General features: G+C 39.9%; 1 protein-coding gene across 1 annotated transcript in view; it reads right to left on the reverse strand.

Annotated features, from left to right (window-relative positions):
- The window catches only part of LOC104461609 (ankyrin repeat and sterile alpha motif domain-containing protein 1B-like), a gene marked incomplete at its 3' end in the record, with an annotated part of 51,911 nt that overhangs the window by 11,637 nt on the left and 12,392 nt on the right, over positions 1–27,882 (reverse strand). Inside the window, exon 2 of the mRNA XM_010073252.1 lies at positions 12,318–12,416. Coding sequence (XP_010071554.1) covers positions 12,318–12,416 — 99 coding nt within the window. The remainder of the gene's footprint in view (positions 1–12,317; positions 12,417–27,882) is intronic.

Genomic DNA, 27,882 nt, shown 5'->3' on the forward strand with positions numbered 1-27,882 from the left:
TCTCAAATCATAAAAGAGAGACAAGAGAAATCACACAATTATCAATTGGAATTGTAGCCTTCCAGGTCACTTAACAAAGGAGTCATGTGATAAAGTGAGACCAGTTTTGTTGTTGAAGTTGACATTTTGGAATTTAGTTTCATCCTAATTTAGAATGAAATTCTTAGATGTCAAAAGCATAGCAAATTCTTCTTTCGATGTCATTCAGACTTTCTTCAAATTTTAGATTCACAGTCTGTCCAGCAGGCTGCAAAAATGTTGAAGGACCCTGGTAGTTCTGACTCCTGGGAAGCTTATTTCAAGAGCCGATTTGAAATGAGGTATGCTTAAAAAACTGACACTTGAAAAGAAAGGACCCAATCAACTGAAAAATAAAAATCTAATACAGAGAAGACATGAAGAAGATGTACAGGGCCCATAGGGAACACATGCCTTTTGAAAGATATAAGGTATTTTTGTTTCCTTTCTCTAGCAAAGAAAAGCAAAGCACCTTTGAAACAATTTTCAACATATCCAGATGGGGCATGTTATGCAAATTATTTCTTTTGTTTATTACTATTTGGTTTTTATGTTTAATAAATCCTGATTTTAACATGATTTTTTTTTTTTTGACCTGCCCATTGAGAAAACTCATGCAGTCTGGTCCATAATACTGGTAAACCCTCAGCCTCTATGAAAAGCAAACATAGCATGGGAAGTTTCTGAATTCTTAATTCCCACTGGAGATCTCCTTCAGAAGGGTTGTTGTTCAAATAGATATCACTCTACTTTTCTGTCTTGCAAAGGGCTGCAGGCAAAAAACCACAGGTAAACAATCCAATAAGCAAGAGGCCAGGAACAACTGAAATGCATGTGGCTTTGGATTTGGTGCCAACAGACAGAATTGTCATCACGTCACTCAATAGCCTGCATGAAAATACACTGGCCTGTTGTCGGGCAGCAGCAGGCTCTGCAAGCATTCTCCCTTTCCCTGCCCCAGAGATTTGTCTTCCTCTGTTCAAGGCCACGTCGGGGATGGTGCAGCTGTGTAGCCTTGGATCAGACCCATGTGAGACAAAGCAGTGAGAAGCATAGCTGGGGCCACCCCACCTTTTGCAGGAGCTGCATGTGAGCTCAGGTCCATGTCCCTCGCACTCACTCAAGCTATGCCATAGGTACATCTGTGCCCGGCCATGCACCTTGCTGATCCTCACCCGCTGACTTGCCCTCCTGAATTGACCTTGTCCCATCCTTGTCACTGTGGATTTGTCCTGGGACATGGCTGTCTGCAGTCTCTGCCCCTTTCACCTTGGGCGGGTGCTTCCTGCCGGCCCCACTGTCCCCACTCAGGTCCCAGCACACCTGCCCCGGCTGGGCAGCCCCCCCTGCTGCTCCTATTGCAGAAAATGAATCTCAGAACTACAATATTTGCCAGCAGTTTCAGCATAAACCAGTATTTTGTTTTGCCATGAACCAAGAACAAATCTCTTACATAAAACAGATTTTCTAAAATTGGCCTAACATATGAAAAGTCATAAACTTTCAGTATCCGTCCTCTTGTATGGAAAGTTTTGTTCTGTCTGTTAATACCATCAACTAGCTTATTAACTGTCATTCATAGCTGGCTGAATGCTTTCCTTTGACATATTTATTGACAGACAGATTGGTTATCTAGACGTGACAGTATCATTAATAGTATCTGCTTCTTATATAAAATTATATAAAATGTTATGGAGTTTTTAAATAAAAAACCCCCACCTTGAAATATCTGTCTGGGAGTGCTGCTGCCTTACTTTATTAGAGCTTCAGTTTAGTTGCATCTTATCTCAGTTCTCATTAATAGGTCATGGTTCTTAGACTGTATTTTTTTTTCTATACTACACAATCTTAGACTCAGAGATCTTTTACACCCTGTAGTCTTCCTTGCCGATGCTATTCGCTGACTGATTTTTTTTTTAAAGAAAAAACCCCTCCTATATACTGACTGTATTTCCATGTATAACATTTCAATCATTTTGCAGCAGCTACAACACATGCACCAGTGGTGTCAAACATCTAAGCAGCTATATGCACACTGTTTGACACAGAGCAGTATGAAATCTCTAAGCTTCAAGTCATGACAGCCCTTCCACTATTAACTGCTCACAAATAGGGGCAGTATTGTTCTTCCACAGACACTGCTACTAGTTCATTTGGTTGTTATCTTTAAAGAACAATATCGTTGTGAACTGTTTCATCGCAGATGATTTTAGTGTGCTGACTATGGAAAAGGCTACGAAGGAAGCCCATAGGTTTTAGAGAAAAAGGAAAATATGATATAAATGAAGCATGGAAGAAGACACAAAGCATAGGAGATTTCACTCCTAGGTCCTATTGGTCTGTCACTAGCATCACTTCCTTTTAAATGAGTAGCAAGCAGAGGCCAGAAAGAGATGTTTCTCATAATAAAAGTAATGTCAAGCAGCATCCTAATGAGTTGAGAGACCCCTTACAAGAAACTGTCTGTACATCAGCCTTTTTACAGATGCATCACCCCTATATCTATATAGTATTTTACATCACTATAGAAGATACTCCACTTTTTGTCTCTGAAAGGTATCCAAATAAACATGAACGGAACTTCAAAGTAATCATATATGCACCAGAAGCATCAAGGTGAATTCAGTAACATGGACTACTACCAGTTTTCTCTGATCTTCTCAGACAGATGGGGAACTAATGCTATTTTCTCCACAGGTAATACCACTATCTGGTGGATCTCAACACTGTGTGTATTAAAATCAAGTTTTTATTCTCTGTATAAGGAGAAAGAGATGACTTGACTTTCACAGATTTTTAAATTATGGCTATGATTACAGGGAATTTATGCTTATTTTGGTTTGCAAGAAAGATCTTTTTAGCAAGCACAGAATTAATTCTTTTAAACTGCTGACCTAGCTGAGAGATTTAAGCAGCACTTTTGGGAACTTGAAACTATCAACTACCAATCTGAGTAATTCTGGATGACTGTAATGGAGGAGGTATCAGTTCTTTTTTTTCCTGTCTTTGTGAGTTGTATGCTATATATTATGTGCTTTACAAATGTGATCAGTTGGACTCATGTTGTTGGAAGAGGAGAGCATTCCTCCTCTGGAGCAGTGAAAGAAGAGGCTCAAGAGGGTGACACTTCTGAAGACCAGAGCACCTGGCTGGCACAGGGGCACCACAAGAAGCTGCTGCCTGCAGCGCCTGCACAGAAGTCGAGCCCGCAGTCAGGGGCAGAGAGGCAGATCTCCCAGGGGACAGTAACAACTCCCTAAGGACCTGAGAGGACTTTGCATTTGCTGCTGCTGAGAAAACCACTGAGTGAAAACAGTGACCTGCCTGTAAAGACACAGTGGGTGAGGAAGAGCTGTATATAAACCTCTTGGTTTTCTATTCTGTCTACCTTGTCACTTATTTAAAAAGCTAGCTATTTAAGCTTGTGTTCTAATAATGTTTGACTTTTCCTTCTGCTAATCAGAAGCCTCCATCTTCTTGTGGAACTTACTATAAAAAATCAGTACACGCACATTCACTTCACATCACTGCCTGATTCAGGATCCTGCCCTGATGGCAAATACAGAATACCATGAACTGAGTTCAGAGTTTCCTGCCTAAGACTGCCAGCATTGCAAGGGGCACCCTTTCTATGATTTTTTTGCAGTTGGAATCTATTGTCTGAATTTAAAGGAAAATGGATGTGCGCACATACATTTGTTTTTTTTTTTCTGGAAAAATTTAAACAGATCCACATCCAGAAGACTGAAAAGACCTAGTTTTTCATCAGACACAATGTCTAGGACAAGGGAAGAACAGGTTTCGTTCAGTATTACTGAGGAAGATGTATGCAACAGTTCAGGACATTTCAATTGCATATAACAAGATCTTAAGAAGACCTAAATCTGGAATTTGTGGACTACATGGAAGCTATGGCCTTTGTTCTTAAGATTTTCTATGAGTATAATTTCTAAAACCAATCCCCTGGGTATTTGTGCATAGAGCTGGAGCTTTACAGGCATGGTTTCAAGAACTGAGTATTAGCACAGACTGACATCTCCAAAGTCAAACTTTCATCCTTTGCTGGATCCTGAGTAGCTCTGCCTGATTTACTTTAGATAACACACTATCAACTGCGCATTTAGTTTTTTATTCCACTCAGGGGTTGAACTATTGGTTATCTTTTTTGGCCAAACAGCACTATGGTTTGGTGCCACAGTACGATTTGAAAGTAATCTACTTTGCATTCATTTGCTTTGCAGAATAGTCTGGGTACGCACTATCCATCTTTCTTTTTGGGGGAGAATAAACCAGAAGATCAGCACCAGTCATGCACCAAAAACATTTCAACCCCTGATAGGGACACAAAGATCTGAACTGAGTCATTGGCAACCTTACCATCTTCAGTAGAAGAAAACACACATGTACACATGCACCAAATGGTGGAGGTATACCTTTGTATTTGCTGCCAATTGCCTCTAACTCTTCATGACTCATATCATTTTCTTCCTTGATGCTTTTTCTGATTTAATTGCCTCACTTTCTGTTGCCTAGCTTAGAAGTGTTTGCTGAATTTCTTGCTGCATCTATAATGATTTTATTATCATCCACTTTTTTTTTTTTTTTTTTTTTTTTTTTGTGATGGTCAGAAAACCCATCAACCTCCTCAGCTTCACAGAAGATCCTATAGGGTGCTAACTAGAGCCCCAAGGAAATTGTACTGTTCATCAGCCTATGTTGTGAGAAAGTTGAAAGCTTCCTGATAGCAGTGTAACCTGGTGTCAGTATCAGGAGGCTGCTGACCTCATGACTGCTGTGAGGAGTTCAGGGGTGTGTAACTATCCTTCTGTGCAGTGACCAGTGGGCCAGCTGCAAAAGCAACCAGAGACAGATGAAGGAGGCAGGGCCAGTCCTGAGGAAGAAACGCTGCTTCCATGTGTAGGCACTCTTATGTATCTCATTCTTGCAGACCCCTAGGTTACAACAGACTGTGGTGACTGCTGGAACCTCTTCTGTTCTTCCCACAACTGCAAGTGCTGCTCCTGCCTGCTGTGTTAGGCCACACTGACTGGTTTCTGTCATTGCTAGTCCACAGTGGGCTGTGCCACCCCTCAGGAAAATGAGTCATTAGTCACTAAGATTTTTAGCTTTTGTTTAACACTGGATGTCTTCTAAGCAAGTGTGTTCTCTGGGGCTGGGCAGCAGTGATCACGAGCCATGAGCTGTTCATGGCACCTCCAGAGGGCAGCTTGGTGCCTCTCTGGAGACCTTTGAACCTCTGCATGTGAGACAGCTACAGAGAACTTGGCCATGGCATGCCATGCAGGCAGAGATTGTTTCTGAGACTGAAGAGGTACAGCTAGGGACCCTCTGGGGCACAATGCCTTGAATACAATGTACTAACACCCCATCATAAGACTGAAAGGGGAGAGCCATTCTCTGAATTAGTGTTTCAACCAGAGGAAACAGGGGAAATTAATTGCTTCCCTCGATAGATGAAAAGTGGGAGGGGATGGGACAAAAGCTCTTATCTCACTGGAGGAGGGGGAAGAGGACACAGAGAAGGGTTTCTTGGTGAGAGGGAACACAGGAAAGCACCCTCTGATCTGGTCAGCCCTGAATCTCTAGTTGTCTTCAAGTCTTACTCCTCCTCCCTCCACGAGTCATGACAGTCACTTACATAGGCCTTGCTAGCCTTTCATACCTCCCACCTCACCAACCATCTTCTAGCAGCTCCAACTGGATTTTTTTTTATAGTGAAATGGCCTGCATAGTTTCCAGATGGCAGTGGAGACAGAAGTTAACAGCCACACATCAGTAGGCAGAATAAACATATCTATCAACCCAGTGCCATAGAGGAGTGAATGGGTGAAGAAAGTAAGCCTCAGAGGCCAGGAAGACATCTTCACTCCCTCTGTGTGGAGGTGGGAGTCGGGACAGAAATTCAATGACACAAGGATACAGAGATCCATTTCTTTGTAATCTTCCCATTACATTTGAAACACTGCAGAAGACATTCAGTCTTAATCACATTTTCCTTGTCTTACTCCAGTCACTCCTGGTTGGTCTTCCCTTCATCTGGGAAGATGCAGCAGCCTGGAGACAAGCACAACCCTTGATGCTCTGAGAAGATGCAAAGAGAACAGACAGCTGTGCTTATGGGTGTTGAAGAAACTGGTCTTTGTTAAAGATCTGTGTCCTCACAGAGGCTGTGCAGAACACAGAACAGACCTATAGTTTGGGAAACATTATAAACAATTGTGTCCAGTCTGTCGTGCAGCCTGCTATTTGGCAGGCAGATGGTGAAAGCCATAGTGTCCTTTTACACAGCATGTGACAGAGTTACAGTTAAACTGGGCACTTGCTCCATTTCTGGATATGTATGGTCTCATGACCTGGCGATGCAGAGAGTGCACAGCATTTCCCATGAGGCAGGCAGTATCCAGATGATGCTAAACACTGTTGCTGCCTGTACAGAAGATGCTAGTGTTCCCTCTGAATCCAGCACTGGACCATATGGGTATCAGAAGTCCTTTTGATGACCTGAAAATAAGTTCAAAAATATGCCTCAATGGTGTGGGACAACTGAGTGGTAGTCTTTGTGGTTTATAGCTGCCTGCAGACATGTTGCAGATGGGAATGTGGATCCCATCCTTACGGAGCTCATGAACACCTGAAGGGTGAAGGCCTAGGGCAGAACAGCTACACCAGAAAATACTCTTGTGATGGGTTTGCCCTTGGCTGGGGGCCAAACCACACACCCACTCACAGAATTCCCCACCCCCATCCGAGATAGGGGAGAGAATTAAAGGGGTAAAGGGAAAAAAGGACTTGTGGGTTGAGATAAGGACAATTTAATAACTAAACTACAATAATATTGAAAATAATACTATCTACAAATATACAAATGAGTGATACACAGTGATACTGCCCCCCCACCCGATGACCAAGGCTCAGCCTGTTCCCGGCTAATGATCCTGGAGCAGGGAGAGTCCCGAAACCGCACTCATGGAACGGAGATAACAGTCTGAGCGTCCCAGACCGAGAGCTGACCAGGGTGGGTGGGGAAAGGCCTTGGGAGAGGGACCACCTGGAGCGAGATGACCCGGAGCAAAAGAGATCCGGAACCAAAAGGGATGGTCTTCTGGAGGGTCCTCACCTATATACTGGGCATGATGTGTATGTTATGGAATAGACTATTGGCCACTCTGGGTCTCAATCCCGAACCTAAGATCAAATCCCGGGCTAGTAACTGGGGCTGTGCTCCCTCCCAGCTTCTCCAGTCTGCAGACCTTGGCAGCCGCGTAAACATCACTTTTTATCAGATTTCTTCTGAGCACAAATCCAAAACACAGCCTCTTGCTAGTTATTATGAAGAAAGTTAACTGTCTCAGCTTAACCCAGGACATACTCCCAGAAAGCAATTGTCCATGTCTTCTTTCTCAGACAAAAGGATGTGCAGAAAGTCTTAAGTCAGCTCATTCATGTTGTCGTCCTAGTCTAGTAGTTGCTATAGAAAGCGAATAGCGCTTCCTCTCTTACAGCACATTTCCTTGCCTGCTGACTGTTCTCAGAGCAGGCAGTAGGCATTGCAGAGTCAACCACAAATAAGAAAGTACAAAAGAAGCAGGAAGAGAAATAAGACTTACCATATGGGCAATGGTGGCAGGACCAGTGACATGCTACTGTTATAGCCCACTGATACAGATAAATGACAGCATGTCATGTCTAGACTGACTCACTGGTAGGCTCAGTTAAGAAGGAAAATGTTTGTGAGACTGCTTTCATCAGACAGTTTTGAAGCACATGCATGGAGGGGACATTTGGTCTATGGGACCAGTCTGAAGCTAGTCTGAAGTAAATATCCTGTATTATAGCATGGATGTATCTAACTGCCTTGTTTTACTGATCCATTCCTATTATGCTGCATCACTTAAGTAATGTAGACTATGCCTTTGTGTTTCAGAGTTTAAAAGCTCGTGTTATGTTGGCGCCTAACACTTTTTCTCTCTTTATGGTTAAAGGTCTTATAAGCAGTGCAATGAACAGGTGAGTGGCCTCCTTCCAAATCAGTAAAGTAATTCCCACAGGCATTAGAAGGAGGAGAAACAACAGGGTAGAAAGCACTTCCTTTGAATTCTGTTTTTCATCTTCACTTCCAGCAGACCAGAACCAAGCAGTCATAGCCAGAAAGGGTCATAAACACTATGATATCCACTTTGCAGCATTTCCAAGTCTGGACACTGTCTTTAGTAATGGAAGTTGGAATGACCTACCTTTTAGTTGTGCTGAATTAAACACCAGGATTCAAATCAATTTGCTAAACTCTGGGATGTCTAAGGCAATAACAATTTTGCAATAGCAAAAATATGATGTGGTCTTTCTCTGTTACATACACAGCATAGTTAATGTGCATATGCACAGTGGTTCTGTTTTCCTAAATGCCATACTTTACTGTGCTTGCACAAAGGAGTGTTACATATGAGTAATAGATCCAGCACTTTTTGGAAGCACAGCTTTACTGCTAATATAACACTACTCACAGAGAGCATGTGCTCATAGCCTGCTCATATCCTACTTCTTGTCTTGTTCTGCAAAGCACCCACCAAAGAGGCTGGCTGCCTGCACACCACTTCTACAAAGTTCCCAAACTTCCTTTGTGCTGAGGCTGCTCCACGCAGGAAGGAACAAACTGCATACTTTAAGAATAGCTCTGAAGCCAGGAGAAAGCTGCTTTCAGCTAACATCTTTCTTCCATCTGTCAAATGAGAAAATGTGTTCCCATTATGTGCTGGGAGAAGAAGCCATACACTGTGCATCCCACACAAAAAAAAATCCTTCTTCTTATCTAAGTTCTCAGATAAGCTAGGATAATTCTTATTTTAAAAAACATTTTAGCTTTTGATGAACCCATTCAGAAATCACTTGCACATAGGTTTTGGATGCTGAAAAATCTTGACAATGCTCCTTAGGTTTCCTATGTCACTTAAGTGTGGCTAGAACATTACATCACACATCACAACTATTATTATTTTCTTAGTCAATTAAGCATATCCTGCTCATAATTATTTTCTCCGTATTAATTTTTCTCCTCAAGTCCTTGTAGTTGCAACTTCTGTATCTTTTCAGACCTTGTCTCTACCTCTCGACATGTCTGAACTTCTTTTTAGTAAAACATATAAAATCCTTCTCCAAACACTTATTGATTTCATTCTTATCACACAAAAAAATCCTAAATACATGATGACTGATGTCTTGTATAAAATATTTCCATTTCAAGAATTAACTTTACAAATGATATTTCTACTGGAGTGTCTTTTCCTTATCTAATAATAATAAGCCATAAAGTGCTCTAGTTAATATTAATGTGAAACTTGAATAACTTAAATTACATTAGTGAGAGATGAGAATTTGGGATACTAGCTCTAATTCAACAAAAATAAAGGACATTTTGAAAAGCAGAAATCTAACTGAAAGATTTCAACTCTGCCTATCTCTTACTAACATACCAGCTTACCCTCTTATTTAATGTTCTCCTCAAATACAGAATCATCAGGGAAAAATAATCTGAGAAATCTGAATAAACACACCTTTTTATACTGGTTAAACACTGCATAAGTAACTACAATGATTAATTCATCTATATTTGGATGGATATGTGGGGTTTCTTCCTATTTAAAACAAATTCAACCTCTAGAAAGTGGTTCCTAAACAGGCCACTGGTGTTTGAAATATAGAAGTTCATCAGTCTTTAGGAAGCTAGCAACTATGAGCAAATATGAGACAGTTTTTCTTTTCAGCCACTAAATGCCTTCTGCATTTTCAGGCTGCAGAGATTAATACTGATGAGAAAAACAGAAAGAGCTTTAAAAAAAAAAAAGTATTTTAAAACCTTGACAATAGATTTTTTCCTTGATTTTTACCCTCTAAGCTTATTCAATACTGCCTGAGCATAAGGTGCTAAGGAAGTCTTGTTCCATAGATGTTTCTTAAAGCACTTAACATCCATCTCAAAATCTGAGTTAAAAAGTATCACAAGACAGGAAACATTAATGGTAAAACTAAAAATATCACCATCAGCAATGTTATTAAGTACTAAAATACAAGGAGTCATCAAGTTTTAAATGATGAACAGAAAAGAGGTACAATTTCAAAGCAAACAAGCTAAAAGAATTTTTATCTAATGAGATTCAAATTAGTGAGACTAATTATGGCTTGAGATCTTAAAATATTTCAACAGTATGCACTATTTTGAATGCATGATGACAGAGCTGAACTTATCAACAAACAAATAGATATACAGAAATGTTTCATGGTTCCCTGCAGGATGTGAAAGTTTTTTAGATCTTCAGCAAGCAGTTGTGAACACCGCAAGGGTGGGTTACATTAGATAAACTCACCATGATCCCAATTTTTGGGCCCCATAACTATTTCGACAGCTGTGCCTTCAAGAGAACTTCAACAGGAAAAAATGTATTTTACTATGTAAGCTCTCTTGTGTTGCTGAGTCATTTAAGTGAAGAAATGTGATGCATAGCTTCAGCTTTCGACTGCCTTTGTTTTGGTGTAACATTCTTGCATCAAAGACATTAAAAATGTGGTCCTTAAGGACTGTTTTTTTTAGCTCAACAGGGAAGCTGCTGAAGACTACCTCACCATTACTCAGTCCATGCTTCAAGCCATCAAGCCATTCTGTGTTACTTAATTGTCTTTGGTTCAGAAGATGTTGATTCTTCCAAGTAAATGCATAACCATCTTGTTCTCAACTGGTTTCAAGAGTACTTCTAGATCTTGATTCTGTCCTCCTTTCTCCCATTAATTACATTTTAAAAAGACCTCAGGTGGAGTTTTGTGACAGAAGCTGGTCTCAGCATTAGTATACTCTCTAAAAATAGACATTATTAACAATGTTTCTGTAAACACCAGTTACAGAGTGTAGATAGCACTAAAATTATGTTTTATTAAAAATCCATTCATTAATTTTGAAAAATTTAAACAAGAATACAAGAAAGTTGATCTAAGTATGAAAACCAGAAAGAATAATTCATCATCTAAGAGCAAAGATTAGGATTACAAAATTTTGTTTGAATGCTAGCATTGCTGAAAAATTTATAAATTCATAGTTAAACCTTAAATATCTATTGTAATTAGTCAAATGCTACTTTTGTATACCTCACTACTTGTACCATTTGTCTCACTTGGTATGTGGAATATTATTGTCTTTAATAATGTTTGGTGTTTCATTGCAGACTGATATTAGTATATATGTATTGACTGACACATCCAGATACAGAAATTTTTCACAGCTTCTAATTTTCCCATACAAAAGAAACCCTTGTTTGCTTTTACAAGTGGTCCATCCAGTAAGCCATGATGTATCAAAAAGCTGCTTCCAGCAATGTCAGCCTCATGCTCCAGACTGAAGGGTCCTTTATTAACTTTCCTCATTCTCCAGTATTATCAAACTGCAAGCAGACTAATCTCTATTTATGTCAATTACTCTACACATGCTGCTCCCAGAACACTCCACGCACTTTACACTAGGTTTTATTCCTGCCCTAGTATCTTGCACTAGGTATCTGTATCACATAAGGCAGCCTTCTGAGCCTTCCTGGTGTCTACTTCTCATTCATTCTCCTTATACAGCTTTCCAAAATAAAACTGTAAGTTTTCATGCTAGGCCCACTACCTCTCATTTGGAATGCTAGTAGAAGCCTCCACTGATATATTCTGGTATGCAAAATATAAGGACAATCCTTTCTATCACTGATTCAAAAATCTATAGTTTAAATCAGCTAGCACCAAAAATGATTGCAAAAATGACTGCAAGTTATTCTGTCCACTGCTGAGAAGCAAAACTCATGTACACAGCAGCAAATCAAATATGAAGCCTGCGGGAAGTCTCTGCATCTTACATGAAAGGTAGGTATTAAGAAAACAATGTTTCATCCAAGGCTTTTAAGAATAGTATTTGGAGGCCAACTGCTATGTAAAGACAAACATCTGGGATTCAGTGCCAGCCTCAGTTACACATATGTAATGACAGTCTATAAACGGATTGAAAAACCAAAAATAATTAAAATAAATTCTAAACAGTCATCACTTCAAATTACAGATTTTACTCTCCTTTGCTTTGTCAATTACATTTATACAAAGTGAGTCCAATGCAATGATTTTAAATTACGTCACGCTTGCATATGCAAAAAACATGTCTGCAAAACCAGTAGAGAGTTCTGTTTAACTTCATTCAAAGAAGTGTTTAAATAATGGGAAAGCTGTAGGCGTTAGTTCCCTTGGCTGGATAATAACAGCAACTATACCTTTGGGAGAAGCTGGATTGCTTGAAGTATTCTCTGTCTGTGTCCAGAGTTAAGGATTCCTATTTCCAGGAGATCCTGGTCCTCCATTACATTGCTTCCCTGAAAATGGGAAAAAAGGTAGAATAAAAATGAAAAAACAGCAGATGCCCTCAATAGCCTGAAACAAGCCCTTCTGTCGTGTTTAGAAGGGAACATTTTGCCTAACTTACAGTATCTGACAAGAATCATAAATTACTGATGATTGTATTCATTTTCATGATGACAAAATAAGGTGGAAGGCGCTTGAACTCTGGACAATTTTTATACTGCTGACAGCACTGCCAGGGGAGAAACTAAAGTTCTCACTCAAGCCAAATACCAGATGTGCATGTTCTTTCATTTGATTGAAACCAAGGACATGACTAGAGAAATATTCAGAAACTTAATTTTTTCATTACCCTCCTACCTCACCCAGCTTTATATGATGTTAATCTTTCTCCACACTTAGCACAGAACAAGATGAACAGAGCAGATGAGGATAAAATTATTTAGTTCCTTGTTAGTAAAATGGTGAAGAACACAAAGAGGGGGAGTGTTATCAACAAACCCCACATAGTACCCAAACCCCTGAATTTAACTGTACCAGAGCAGTCCTAACTTTACCCATCACTGCTCTTATCTCGCTGCTTGTGGGAAGGTCAAATAACTCCTAACATGCAAACAGCTGAAAAAGACCATCTGTTCAAACAATACACAAAATAAGTGCCCACAAAAGTCCATACAATAAGATTTCACAATTCAAACCTCTGTTCTTAGGAGTTGCTACCAGTAGGGCAGGACCTATAGCTCTGCAAAGAGGATAATACAACTCCTAAGTTCAAGGAGTCTGGCACCACCTAGATAGTAAGTTCAGAATTTGAAGGTTAAGGGACTTGATTACCTGGCAGTGACTACTGGGAATCACAGGAGGCACAAAAGTAGCTCAAAAAGGGAATTGCAGAGAGGGGTCAAATCAAGATGGTTCTAAGTAGGCTAGCAATCTTGTATTGCTTTTTTAGACTACCTCATTGCACATAAAAACTCAGTTTTATTTTTTCAATTTTTAAAAATCTTCCAACTATTACAGCTGTGAACAAAACTTGCAAAAAAAAACCAGATGTCCTGGCTGAACTCTTCCCCCTGTTGGAGTCTCATGACACTAATTTGCTAGAAGCAAAAATTCTTATTATTTGTACTCATTTAACATCATCAAGAAATAGGCTTTATGTGAGTAAATCCATGAAAAACTTAATCTCCACCTTTCCATTTGGCTTGCTGCTTCTGACTCAGTAGAGCTCTTAAGCAGCGGCAAAATGAAAAGCTAATAGCTCCATAACAGAACATGCTTAAATACTTTGCTGAATTAGGGCTTAATAATGGATATGAATTATTTCTGAATATCAAATCTCCTGTCCCAAAGCAACATAGCTTTCTTTCAAAAAGCACACTGGAATATGCAATGCTTCACCCTGTTCAGCTGCTAAATTTTCACTCTTTTCAGATGGCCTGATTAGTTTACAGATGTACTCTTGAGGACTCTCAAGTGCTACTCTGCAGAGTATCCTGCAAAATCTAGGGGAGGTCTTTTTAAGGCAATCATGGAAACTTTGCAAAGCTATTACATTTAAAACTATATTTCACAGTAAGTGGTATGATTTAATACTACAAGTCTGCAAATCATATCCTGAAAGAATTTGTGTGCATCATTCAGAACAGGGGCAGGCAGAGACCTGCTCTAAACGGAGAAGCTGCACGCTCATGCTGGTTTAAGTAGATCACATGCTGTAAGAGTGCATGCAGCACAGGCTGTGGAAACGTGATAGTGATGAGGTGGGGTTAATATCACCTTCATCTCCCTGGAAGACACATATAAAATATAATTTCCCCTTTCCTCCTTTCTCCTATAAGTAACCTAAAGGAGAGGAAGACCCAGGGAAAAAACCCTGCATTTTGGCTGGATTCTCTAGCTGCTGGAAATATCTAGCATAAATGGATTTAAGCAAACTGAGACAACTGAGGATCCAGTCCAAAACAAAGACCATTGTTAATTTTATTAAATGCAGCTATTTTGTTTACAGCTATTGCATTCACTTCATTTCACTGTTTTTCATATTTCACCTTTCATCACTGTGTGATGTTTACACACAATCACAGTATACTCATTGCTGAGATACTACGCACTGTTTACTGCTGTCAGTGACCTTGTCATCCAGCTTCAAATATTGCAATGTTTAAAACCTGCTTCAACTAACACTTAGGCACAGAAGAAATCTTGTCTGTTTGCACAAAGTTGCTGCATAGCAGAGAAAGCATTATTTTATTATTTTTTTTACTATTGTTTTTTACTTATATATTAGTTCATATGTTTTGTTTCTTTGCAGTTGGTACTATATATTTTTTTAAGTATGTGAAGGTTACAAAATCAAATATTTAAAACTCAGGAAAGCCTGGAATTCATGTTGCCTCCTTGTCCCCTGTCTGAGAAGGCAACAACCTGGTCTTTCAGTGTGCTTGGGTTTTGGATCTTTTCCTGCATGTTACCGTCCATGGCACATCCCTCCTGTAAAACAGACTTCATTGTCTCCTGCCATGGAGCTAAACCAGCTCTTCATCGTTCCACAAGAGCAAACCAGGAAACTTTAGATAGTCAGTATGTACCCACTATTGCTTAACATAGAGAAGTAAACTGACAGTAATAGAAAGCTGATGTCTGGTTTGCAGCCACACTTGTGAAGAGAAAGAAACAATCCTCTTTATTCCTAGCTCCCTGGTGTCTGCTCCCATTCTCCCTTTAATCCCAATCCTTGATTCTGTTTTTACCTGATTCCTCTTCTTGTACTCCTCCAGTCTCCTTCTATAGGCTCCTACGTTGAGAGTGAGAAAAATCTCACTTCCTTCTGCAGCAGATCAGAGACAAGAGGAGAAATTTTCTCCCTGCTCTGAGCTGCTATGCACACATTTATTACAAGCTGGGCCAAATTAAACCTCAATTAACTTTACAGACATGACATGGTAAATGTAATTAAAATGAATATTAATGCAAGAATGTCTTTTCACATTACTTCAGCCTTAAAAATAGCTAAGCTATGTTAGCTGAAACATTCACCAAAAAGAAATTGTTCAGGTAGGCACATAGAGAATTTGAGTGCAAAGATTTAACTTTGATACACTTATGTACAGAACAGCTTCTTATAACAGGAAATATGGGACAGCAATCTCTACTGGAGTCATTATGCTTTTATTATGTAATAAAAACATAAGAGGCTTTGTGATATTGTAGTTTCTTAAGTTTATAGGAAAACTTAGTTGGAAGGAAAACTTCTCGAAATTAAAGCAATAAGAATATATCAAAATTGCTTATACTAGGACAGATTCAGATCTCATTCACTTGAGCTTGCACTGTTGAAGTTCCTGTCTTTTTAATGCATAAGAGACAATCTTATGAATTAGAAAGATTCTGGTTCTGAAGTTCCAGTTAGGAACTTCCTGACCCCGCCCCAGGGTTTGTGGTTTTGCACGACTCTCAGGAATATAATCTTCTTCCCTGTAAGCACATACAGGAAGCCGGTCTCCTGAGTAAGAAGGCAGCAGTTTCACAGAACAGTTGGGCTCAAGAAGGAAGGAAAAATGACTCTGCATGTGGGAGACTGGAGGCATATGAAAAACAACACAGTTTTAAAAACCCAGAAATTTTGCCAAAATCTGAGATAGTTCCTATAAATAAGTTCAGAACAAAATACATAATGGTACACTATGAGATAAAGATTTTACTGGCATTTATTTGTGTTGTTCCACACAAAATCACCTCTGGCACTCTTCATCTGAAGTTAATATAGCCTTTTCCAAAAATATTGGGTTAGACCTTTATACCAGATTCCAAATGTATGTAAGTACAGATTTATATATACAGAATCTTCAGAAAACAATTTAATCTGGAATTTGTCAGGTTTATAGCAAAAAAATTTACTCTATTAAAAATAACCTAATTTGAATACATTAAACAGCTCAAAGAACCTCTAAAATCCTATCAAAGCAAAAGATTCATAAACTTGTAGACAACTTCATTTACTATCAAAAGAGAAAAACTTTCAAGATTCTTTAAAAAAAAAAGGACCAATATGCATTCTACATCCTGCAGGAACAAAAGCACTTTGAAGATTTGTCCCTGAAGGTAATAAAAGATGGTGATTAGAAGAACATATTAGGATGGCAGGCATGACTGTATGTTTCTCATTGCCCCCCTTTTGTACCTGTGTTTTTAATCTTTCTTTATGTATTTTCTGTGTATGAGACCTATGGTGAAAATTTCCAGTGTCTTGTTCTGTCATCTAAGTAACATAAAAATGGTACAGAAGCTTTAAAACAGCTGGAAGATGTACCACTAGACTTATCGGAAAACTCAACCACTGAAGTTAGAAGAGTGGGGGTGTGGGGAACAAACCACCTGCATATGTTTTGTGGTCTTATTCTTGCTCTTCACCTTGGCCAATAGATTGAAAGCCTGAGAAAGGTTGGAGGCAGGTTTCATAGATTTTCATTGCAAGCAAAGTTCTGGAAAAAAAACCTCTATGGGGAGGTAAATGAGTATGCATCACTTTATGTAAACTGGGTAAAACTGGCTGAAAAAAAGAAAGAAAAAATTAGTTTTGCATTTGAACCTTTTTTTCTCTCTTACAAAGAAAATATTGTTATATAAGAAATGGAAGATTTGGGAGAGTTCTGGCTATAGGCTGTCAATACTAACTAACCCAGCTTTTTCTATGCTCAACTACGTCAGCTAGAGGAGGAAAAGTAGTGAATCTGGCACCTAACACTGTGTAAGAGCTGTTACCCATGAGGCTGAGTTGAATTCATTTGCTGAGCAGCCATTATTGAGATCAAGTTCAACTGGATATTCCAAGTGCTACTTGAAGTGGCAACAACTTCTGGTAACATGTTTGTGCTTCTGGTGTACTGGAAATTGGTTTGCCCAAGAGCAGGGTTGGTGTGGGTAAGGGAAGGATGACTTCTGAGGTAAATACAGTATTGATGGGGTAGCACTGGTAGTTGCATTAGTCTTGTTGGTTGGGGAGCACTATACGCTCTCCTTTGCCCTCTCCCAGCTGCCCAAGTAGTAATCTGCTGCACCATCAACATTTTGTATTTGCACTCAATCTCATTCTGTCTGACTGAGACTTCACACTGCACAAGCACAGCCCTGGGGATCTAAATAGAGTTGAGGCAACAGGGCTCATACTTGGGTTTTCAGGGTTGCTGAAAATATGACTTGGCACGGAAAGGAAAAAAAAAAAATTTAGGAGGTGGTACAGTTAGCTGTCGTATCTGATGAGAGTACCATTGCTCCTGCCACTCAGATAAGAGAGGTGGGAGCAGGGCAGGGCCAGATGGGAATGTTCTTCCATCATACATGGTCGGAGACTGAAGTCAGAGATAGAAAACTGAGACCAACAGCATTAAAGAGCTCTATTGTTCCTTACCCCTTCCACCCCAAATGCATAACTGGCAAGGAAGGGAGCAGGCATCTGGTACCAATGGGACCAAGAACTGTTATGAAGTACATCCTCAATGGCTCACTTAAAACAGCCCCCTCTTAATTCTGGATTGCTTTGCTTCTTGCCCACTTAATCCTACTATCTTTCCAAACTGCATCCCCTTGAAAAAGTTGACATCTAAAGTGACCTCTGGCTGGGAACAAATTAAAGACATCTCACAAAATGTTTAAGGACACATTGAATAACCAGGACTTTTCTTTTTGATGGTCTAAATCATACACCAGAAGGTCTATAAGGTTTCATCACAACATAATTTTTTCCACAAGGTAAAAGAGTTTATTTCTTAGAGACTTGCAAGAAATCACTAGAGAAATGTAGTTTTCAGTAATGAAAACTGTTTCTTATTAGTGCAAAAATATCAGGCAATATGTCACACATTTCATTTCCAAACAAGAACTGGCAAACGACCAGAATTTAGCAAGCTTCAGTATGAGTGAAAAGGTTGCCTCTCGCTAGTATTGCCACTGTTAACATGAAGACAAGATCTGTAAGAATGATTATTGAGTGAAATGCTTAACTTGTACTTTGAGGTCAGAAAGATTTATCAGTTTCCTGGAGATACTGCAGAAATTGTTATTTCACCTACACACCTCACAAGACTATGTTAGAAAAATCTCCTGCAGAAGTATTAAATTTTGCCCTGGGGAGAGGAGATTGATTATAAAATATGTTAGGAAGAAAGGACTGAGCATGTTGCAAAACAATCATTTGATAACGTTCTTCCAAAATTATTTTGCTTTTAAACTGCTGCTACTGATACTCATTCTCAGTCTTCACCTTTCTCTATCGTTGGTCTTTACATTTATGACTTTCTTAGCAATTAAAAAGCCCATAAAACCAAAGAGAAAACTGGAGACATGTTTTCCATCTTACTGTAGTTTTGCCAGGAAATAATAATAAACTACTATTGAAATGTTAACTAAAAAAGGCCATTTCACTCATACATTAAGACTGAGGTGATAGCAGCTCAGAGCCCTAATTTACAAACTATGCATAAAGACACAAGGTGTTTTAACAGTAGGGTCAAAAAGTTAAAAGTAGGGTCAGTTTAAAAAGGAGTCCCAATAGACCCCCAGTCCCATGCCACCTGTGTTCTGAAGATCTCTCTCTGATTCACATTCATCTCTTCCAGAAGTGAACCTGATATTCAAGTGAACATATAGTCACAGACCTTTCACACAACAGTAATAGTTAATAATAGTGATAATTAAACAATCCTGATAGTTGGAACAAGAATCCTTGTAGGAAGAATTTCTGCTATTTTTATCCCCTCTTCCTTGTAGCACTGATTCATTACAACCAACACAATTGTCACATGCAAATTAGCTTCACAGATAAGGTGGCAATTGAAAAAATTACCTCCAATGTCACACTTGGCCCACTTGATTACTAATGCTGTTGACCCAACTGTGTCTGCCTATTTAGTCATAACAATTCAATAAAATAATTATTAATACTTACCTAAATTACATCTTAATGTCTTGAATGTATACTGTGAAGATAATTTCACTTCATTTGAGTAATGAAAATTCCAGAGAGTCTACATTGTACCATTATTCAGATTACTTGAGATAAATGCTAGTTAGCTTGGATGCTAAATTTCTCAAAGGACCCACTTTAAAATTAGTATTACTGTGAGCTAATTAACAGACTTCTAAACTCTCTGAAAAATATTCCTTTCTCCAATACAAGTGTAAGTTTGTGGAGTACAGGAAGGGGTAAACATGATATTTTCAGAGATAACAAAAATGCTGAATACCTGCTCTGTACGTAACATGGAGTACTGCTTAACCTTGGAGCTAACACTGGTGCTTTGTAATGTAAAAACTCTGTTCACCTCCAAGAATGTTTCACATAGGTATTTACTTCCTCATGTTTTTATCAACCCTCATCATGTTGTTTAAAATGTGAGCCACCCAAATCAGCCTGGAGAGTACAAAACAGAGAGTCAAAGACTTCAACTGTAAAATTCTGGGCAGGATCCATGTCTTAAAAACAGGTTTCATAGAAAGGGTCTGTGAAATAGCAGCAAGGAAAACATACACCCAATAAAATACTTAAGCCTTCACACAATTTCAGCCTAAAGTTATGACTGAGGTCTTGGAAGCACTTGTAGGTCTCCTGCCTGCAGCTGAATCCTGCTCACACTGGCAGCTTTACCTTTGGGCTGCCTGGTATTCAAGTTGTCCATTCTGAGCAGACAGAGCAGCTTGGAAACCATGTCAGACCTTCAGGTGAGACTAGAAAGTAGGTTCTCCTCTTAGATGCCATCAGAGCTTGATCTGGTAGGCAGTCTCAGAGCATGCCCAAGGCAGAAACACAGGACCATGGTGTGAATTGGCAGTTACTCTTTCTGACGAACGTAACGCAAGGAGGAAGAATTACTTTATCTTTCTTTCTCATAGCACAGCCCTGCCATTAGAGGATTCATGCAGAATGCAGGAGATCAGATTCATGTGTCTATCTCAAATGCAAATTTCCTAAAAAGAGAGGAAGCTATGCAACAGCAGATAGGAAAGGGCATTCTGGGATTGAGGAGGAATCATTCACTGGTCCTGCTGATGTGAAGTTTAGACAGTAAGCCAGAAAGGAAAATTATCCTTTAGATCAGTGACAGCTGGCTGGGGTAAATCAATCTTCCTGGACTGTTGCTAGAAATGTTTCTGGTTTACATCCAGTGACTGCCAAATATAAAAAGCAGAGAAAAAGCTAAAAATTCAGGACTTTCAATTTCTTTCAACCAAGTATTGTAATTTCTGAGCTACAGACTCATGCTTCTGGTTCATACTGTAACTTGAAAGAAACAGTGAGCTAGCTGTCCTCATCCAAAGGGATGACTTGGATGCCAAGATCCAGGGAGCAGCATGGGAAATCCAGCCTCTAAATGGTGTCTAATGCAGGGCTACAAAGAGAGGCAAAACTTTCAGATATAATTCCTGCTTTGGAGTACTCTACTGGCTTCTTCTTCTTAGCGTTGCAAACCCCTTTCTTAAATGCTTTTCTCTTCCTACTATGTTATGCAGGGTCTTATGTGCCTAATTCAATCATAGGGATCCTGCTCCCAGACACAGGAACTGTGAAGTCAAGCGTGGTGATGCTCACCATTGCTGCAGCTAATTGCATTTTTAATATGGTCATGAAGGCCTCACCTGGCTGGAGTCCACTCTGTGCACTGCAAAATGAAGGCACTGCCTAACTTTCAGGTGCTCAAACAATTTTCAGGACCTAGATGCTAGTAATTGGAGGATGTTATTTTGTTCAATATTATATTACAACATATAATAAAATATGAAGCAGCTCCCAGAAATGAGAAATACTGAAAAATGAAAAGTGTTTTCTTTGCATCACTGATTTGCTATGCTTAAATGCATTTCATGTTCCACCATGCTGCTTCTGACCTGTAGTGGTGAAGCAGGGGTAAAACGAGAGCTGGTAAGCTAATAAGGAACTGGAATATACTAACTTTCTCTAGGTGAAAATTAAAAGGGTGGGGGGAAATATGCAATAAGGTTTGCCTGCTAAATGCAGTCGTTATGTTGAGACCCATTTTAAGACATTCCTACATATTTCGTTTGCTGAGGCAGGCACAATGAAAATCAGAATTGAATAAGGTACTGTCATCTGCCATGGTACACAGATGAGATTTCTTTTACATGTGATTTTTCTTATACAAACTGTTGTGATTTATTTCCATGCTATGTACAGAGGTATTACTAGCCAGGTCCCTGAAGCACAAGAGGTAAGCAGAGATGGCCTCCATTTTCTTCCAACCCTTTCTAAAAATATGAGAACATTTGATTAAGGGTTGGCAATTTTATTTTCTTCCTTTGGTTGTTCTTGTAATTCATTTCACACGGGAAGTGGGTTGTGTTTTTCTTATCCAACTCAGAAGCCAGGCGTCTGGCTTTGTGGGCCCACTCCTGTCACCACGGCAACCATCAGATCGCTGTGATATGATCCCATGTGCTTTGTGTCACTACATGGTACTATTGTTCTCCAGTAACAAACTGGGAGATGCCTTTCCCTATTCGCATGAAGGAGGATTAATTATCGTTTCACTGGATGGTCATCCTGCACGTCACACATGGACTATAGCATCATATTAGGATGCATTTCACTTCACATATAGTGACTTCAAGAACGACTGGTTTGCACCATGAAGCTTACGTCCAGCACCAAGCAGACGCTGCTCTTCAGAAACTAAGGAATCTGAATCAAGGCTGTAGTTCTCAAGAGTCATCAGTGTGACCATACTAAGTGCAATCAAAGGTCTCTCTAACTCATTGGTTCAGTGTCTCTGCTAGTGGCCAAAACTGCCCAGAAAAGCAAAATACGTAAATAACTTGTCATATAATTTTTTCACTTTCATCTTTGCGTTAATTTAAAGTTAAGCAGATGGGCATTTAGCTACACTAGAGACTGAGTGCTAGATATATAGCAGGCAGAAGACCTGATTTTGCTAAATACAAATCCACCATAGATTTTAATGGATACATAAGGCACAGCTGCTCTTTAGCATTTGGAAGAAGCTGGTTTACCATCCCTTCTCTAGACTGCAGCAAACCATCCCTGTGCTGCAAACCTTATTTCTTTTTATGTGTTGCAGAGATGGCAGAAGCCCTGGACTAGCCTTATAAATTAACTTTGGGATGATATATTCCACAAGAATCAAAATAAGAGCATTCCCTTCAAAACTGTGCTATGATGACAAGCCCGAACTTACAGAGTGCATGGGAGAAAGGATACCCAGAATCACAGAATCAGAATCACAGAATGGTTTTGGTCAGAAGGGATCTTCAAAGATCATCTAGTCCAACTCCCCTGCCAGAGGCAGGGACATCTTCCACAGAATCACAGAATCACAGAATGTTAGAGATTGGAAGGGACCTCGAAAGACCATCCAGTCCAATCCCCCTGCTGGAGCAGGAACACCTAGATCAGATCACACAGGAACGCATCCAGGCGGGCTTTGAATGTCTCCAGAGAAGGAGACTCCATAACCTCTCTGGGCAGCCTGTTCCAGTGCTCTGTCACCCTCACCGTGAAGAAGTTTTTTCTCATATTCAAGTGGAACCTCCTATGTTCCAGCTTGAACCCACTGCCCCTTGTCCTATCACTGGATGTCACAGAGAAGAGCCTGGCTCCATCCTCCTGACACTCACCCTTTACATATTTATAAACATTGATTAGGTCACCCCTCAGTCTCCTCTTTTCCAGGCTAAAGACACCCAGCTCCCTCAGCCTTTCCTCATAAGGGAGATGCTCCATTCCCTTCATCATCTCCGCGGCTCTGCGCTGGACTCTCTCCAGCAGTTCTCTGTCCCTCTTGAACTGAGGGTCCCAGAACTGGACACAATATTCCAGATGCGGTCTCACCAGGGCAGAGTAGAGGGGGAGGAGAACCTCTCTCGACCTACTGACCACCCCCCTTCTGATACACCCCAGGATGCCATTGGCCTTCTTGGCCACGAGGGCACAGTGCTGGCTCATGGTCATCCTGCTGTCCACCATGTTACACAAAACCCTATCCAACCTGACTTTGAGCACTTCCAGAGATGGGGCATCCACAAATTCTCTGGGCAACCTGTGCCAGCATACCACCACCTTCATAATAAAAAAAAGTTCTTCCTTATGTCCAATCTGAATCTACCCTGTTTCAGTTTAAAATCATTGCCCCTTATCCTGTCACTACAGGCCTCGGTAAAAAGTCTGTCTCCGTCTTCCCTGTAAACCCCCTTTACATATTGAAAGGCTGCAATAAGGTCTCCCTGCAGCCTTCTCTTCTCCAGGCTGAACAACCCCAACTCTGTCAGCCTTTCTTCATGTTGTTCCAGGCCTGTGATCATTTATGTGGCCCTTCTCTGGACCTGCTCCAACAGGTCCATGTCTTCCTTGTGCTGGGGACCTCAGAGCTGGACGCATTACTCCAGATGGGATCTCACCAGGGCAGAGTAGAAGGGGAGAGTCATGCCCATTGACCTGCTGGCCAGGCTTCTTTTTATGCAGCCCAGGGTACGGTTCTCTTTCCGGGCTGCAAGTGCATGTTGCTGGCTCATATCCAATTTTTCTTCCATCAGTATCCCCAAGTACTTCTCTGCAGGGCTGCTCTTAATCAATTCATCCCTCAGTCAGCACTGACATTGGGGATTCCCCTGACCCAGGTGCAGGACCTTGCACTTGGTCTTGTTCAACTTAATGAGGTTCACACGGGCCCACTCCTCAAGCCTGTCAAGGCCCCTTGATGGCATTCCTTCTATGCATGAAGGGGATATTTCACTCTCTGTCCTTTACTGATCCCTAAAACACTTGAACAAAGTATAACTGGACAATGAGTCTGAAGAGTGAGGGAAAGACATTCCATTTATGCTAACTTCATCTAAAAATCGATGGTTACATTTTGGAAAGCAACTGAGTAGCCACTGATACATAAGCAGTGCACTCTGGAGTGATTCACTGATCACTGCATGTCTTAATATTTCTTTGTCAACCCATGACAGCATATTTTTAATACTAAACAGTAGCATTTCATGTAGCATGGTCTAGCTATCTCACCAATAATACAGCAACTGTCACCCAGAACCTATTAAAAAAAACCTGTGGAGCTATTGACTGGATACCGTATAAAATATTAATTACCACAGGCATCAAAAGAGTTTTCCCACAATTTTTAAGTATCTTGCCATTAAACAATAACATTTATAATTCTGAAATGTAAAAATAAACAAACACCTTCAATAAATAAACAAACAAATGCAAAATCAGATTTCTGGCTGCGTGAGCCAGAAGTAAGCTGCCTACTTTCTGTTCCCTTCCTCCCTTCATATCTGTTTTTTTCTCCCTGTGCAACTTATTCATAATCCACACATTGTATTCAGATATAGTTCAAATACTGTGACCTTTCTTACTGTTCACATTCTCTGCTTTATTTACATATTTTTCACTCTTTTGCAAATATTCTTGTCTTGTTTATCTCAGATATAACACAAAAGCAGTAATGAGTGTGACTACCATAGTTATGTTTTCTACCTATAACTGAGTAGTTAGAAGCTACAAATACTCACACAACATGACATTTTTATACCAATCCATCAATTACTTACATACATAATGACAGGCATAATCTTTTATTACCAGTGACTATAAGAAAAAAACCATGCATTTGAAGAAGTCTGTTCTCAGAAATTGAACTATGTAACTTGTCTCCAGCCAAAGCAAGTACTAGCTGTGAAGCTTAAAGTCACACATTGGTCTTGTACAGACACTCCTAGCATCTTAATATAGCTCTTTGAACTCTTCTTCCTGCCTAGCAAATAGCATTTGGTTTCAAGAATCTTCTATGTAAAGGTAAACTTGTTCTGTTATTTATCTGAGGGGCTGATTATTCTTCCAATAGACATGCTGACTTTTATTAAAAATCTGAATTATAGCATTCAGAATTAACGAGAGGACAGCTTGATATACTCTTAAGGTAGTTGTTAACTGTATGCAGACTGATACAGTCCCAAAACAGTGTGGAAAGATTCTGCAATGTTGCTACACAGCTGATTTTCCAAGGTATGCATGTTGGGATACCTACTGTCAGAGTCCAACAATCTGACACTAGTACCTCATTTCCCTCAGTCACAGGAAACCTACGTGCAAGTCAGTCCACCTCGTATAGCAGCCTCCTTCCTGATGCTAGTGTGATGAGTGTTCACACCAATCCATTTCCTATACAAGGATACTGCATTTGACAACTAATGTTTAGGGAATCTTTGGGGCCTCCTCCTATCTATTCAAGCATGTCTTTTACTGATGCTTTGCAGATTTATCTGTGAGCAAGCTTTTTCTAATTTAACTTTTCTTTGCAATAAAGATATGCTCCTTCTAGTCCTGATGAACACTTGTGAGTCTCACTGGCCCCTTCTGCCTCTAATATTGGGTCCAAAACAGACCAGCGCTACCAACAAATCAGATAATAAAACTGTGGGCTCCTGATCTAGTGACACAAGATTGTGAGAGATTGTAGCTTCACCTGATATAATTTCTATATTTCAGTACACCTTCTTAAAAGGGAAAGTTACTGCAATAAATAAAACAGACAAAATAAGAGCTCCTGGTCCCCACTACACATTAAAGGAATTTTGCAAAGTCACAAAGCTACAAAACACCAGAACTAAGACTGTTCAAAACTGGCTTACCACCCTTCACCCCAGGATACATATTCTACATGGCATTACACACACGGTATAATTATATTTATGAATAATCCATGAATTCAGTGCAGGGGGATGGATAGTACTTACAAAATAAGATAGCCAGTATTTCTTTTTTTAGCCTTTATCATTCTCTGTGTGGGTCCATGTCTTATATGTATTTTTCCATTGAAGACCTCAACCGTAAGAATGACTCACTTTCTTCAGACTTTTTTTAGACATTCACTGAAATAACATTAGACAGCTCCAAAATAGGAATTAATATATTTTATAAGACTCCTTCAAGGCAAGCTGACATTTTTATACCCTTTATACAGATAAAGAATTAAAGTAGGATTAATTAGGGCCAGAATTAAAAAAATAATCTATTTAGTGCCTAAATGCAGGGATTGTTTTCTTCCATTTCAATGAGTACTTAGTATCTATCTGCATATGTATTTGAAGGACAACTGTAGTCAAATTCAGTTTTAGCTGTGAGCACTCTTACTTCAACACATCCAAATTCTGTTCCTTCCCTTGCACATGTGTATCAAAGGGTTTTCAGTGCAATAGTTTTATCAGAAAAGCTTGTCACAATCTGTAGCTAGCTGTCCAGGTAAATCATAAGCCTGAGACACCTTGGAAAATGGAAAAAATCTGAATAATATGTTACTACAAAGCATGTTGGAGGGCATGGCCAGCTTTCTGCAAGGAGTCAGGTTAAGCCCAGGCAAGGAAAATAGTTCTCACTGGGCACCAGCTCTGTTGGGCCAGACCTGTCTCCCTGTGCTGGTTCTGTCTGAGGTAGAGTTAATTTTGTTCATAGTAGCAAGTATGGGGCTATATTTTTTATTTGTGCTGGAAACAGTGTTGATAATACAGAGATGTTTTAGTTATTGTCGAGCAGTGCTCACACAGAGTCAAGGCCTTTTCTGCTCCTCATACTGCTACACCAGCAAGTAGGCTGGGGGGATGCACAAACAGCTGGGAGCAGACACAGCCAGGACAGCTGACCCCAACTGACCAAAGGGATATTCCATACCATATGACATAATGCTCAGCAATAAAACTAAGGGGAAGGTTGGCTGGGAGCCGCTTCTTGGAGACTGGGTGGGCATCAGTCAATTGGTGGTGAGCCATTGTTTTCATTTGCATCACTTGTCTTTCTTGGGTTTTATTTCTCTCTGTTATTTTCCTTTATTGTTATTATTATTATTATTATTTTCATCATCATTATTATATTTCAATTATTAAGCTGTTCTTATCTCAACCCATGAATTTTATCACTTTTACCCTTCCAGTTCTCTTTCCTCCATCTTGCTGGGTGGGGAGGGTGAATGAGTGGCTGTATGGTGTAGTTGCCAGCTGGAGTTAAACCATGACAATCACAGAATGACAAGAAGATCTCTGGGAAAACCCTCCAGTTAAATGTCACTCTGCTTTTGTTCCGGCTCCCTAAAATGGTTTAAGTTAGTAAAAGAACTTAGAAGTGAAGCCAATGTCCTCCGTGCCCCTCTTTGTTTTATTTTATTTCTCCCCTTTCTTCCTACCCTTCATCCCCTCCTCCCTTTCTCCCTTCTTCCCTTCCTTCCTTCTGTTTGGAGACAAACAAGACACACAGTAATTTCTACTGAGGAAAGAGGAAATGGTGAAAAGGAGGAGGTGGGAAGCACAAGAAGAGTCCAGCCTGCAGGGATAATGTGGCAGGGAGAGAGCTCAGAAACATAAATGCATTTTAGGGGAGAGAGTCAGCCATAGACAACCTCAGAAATAAAGAGAAATAAAGAGTTATACCCAGGTAGCTCCAGAAGAGAAAAGAGG

This window comes from Pterocles gutturalis, unplaced genomic scaffold (assembly GCF_000699245.1).
Source record: "Pterocles gutturalis isolate BGI_N339 unplaced genomic scaffold, ASM69924v1 scaffold8387, whole genome shotgun sequence".
Lineage (NCBI taxonomy): Eukaryota > Metazoa > Chordata > Aves > Pterocliformes > Pteroclidae > Pterocles > Pterocles gutturalis.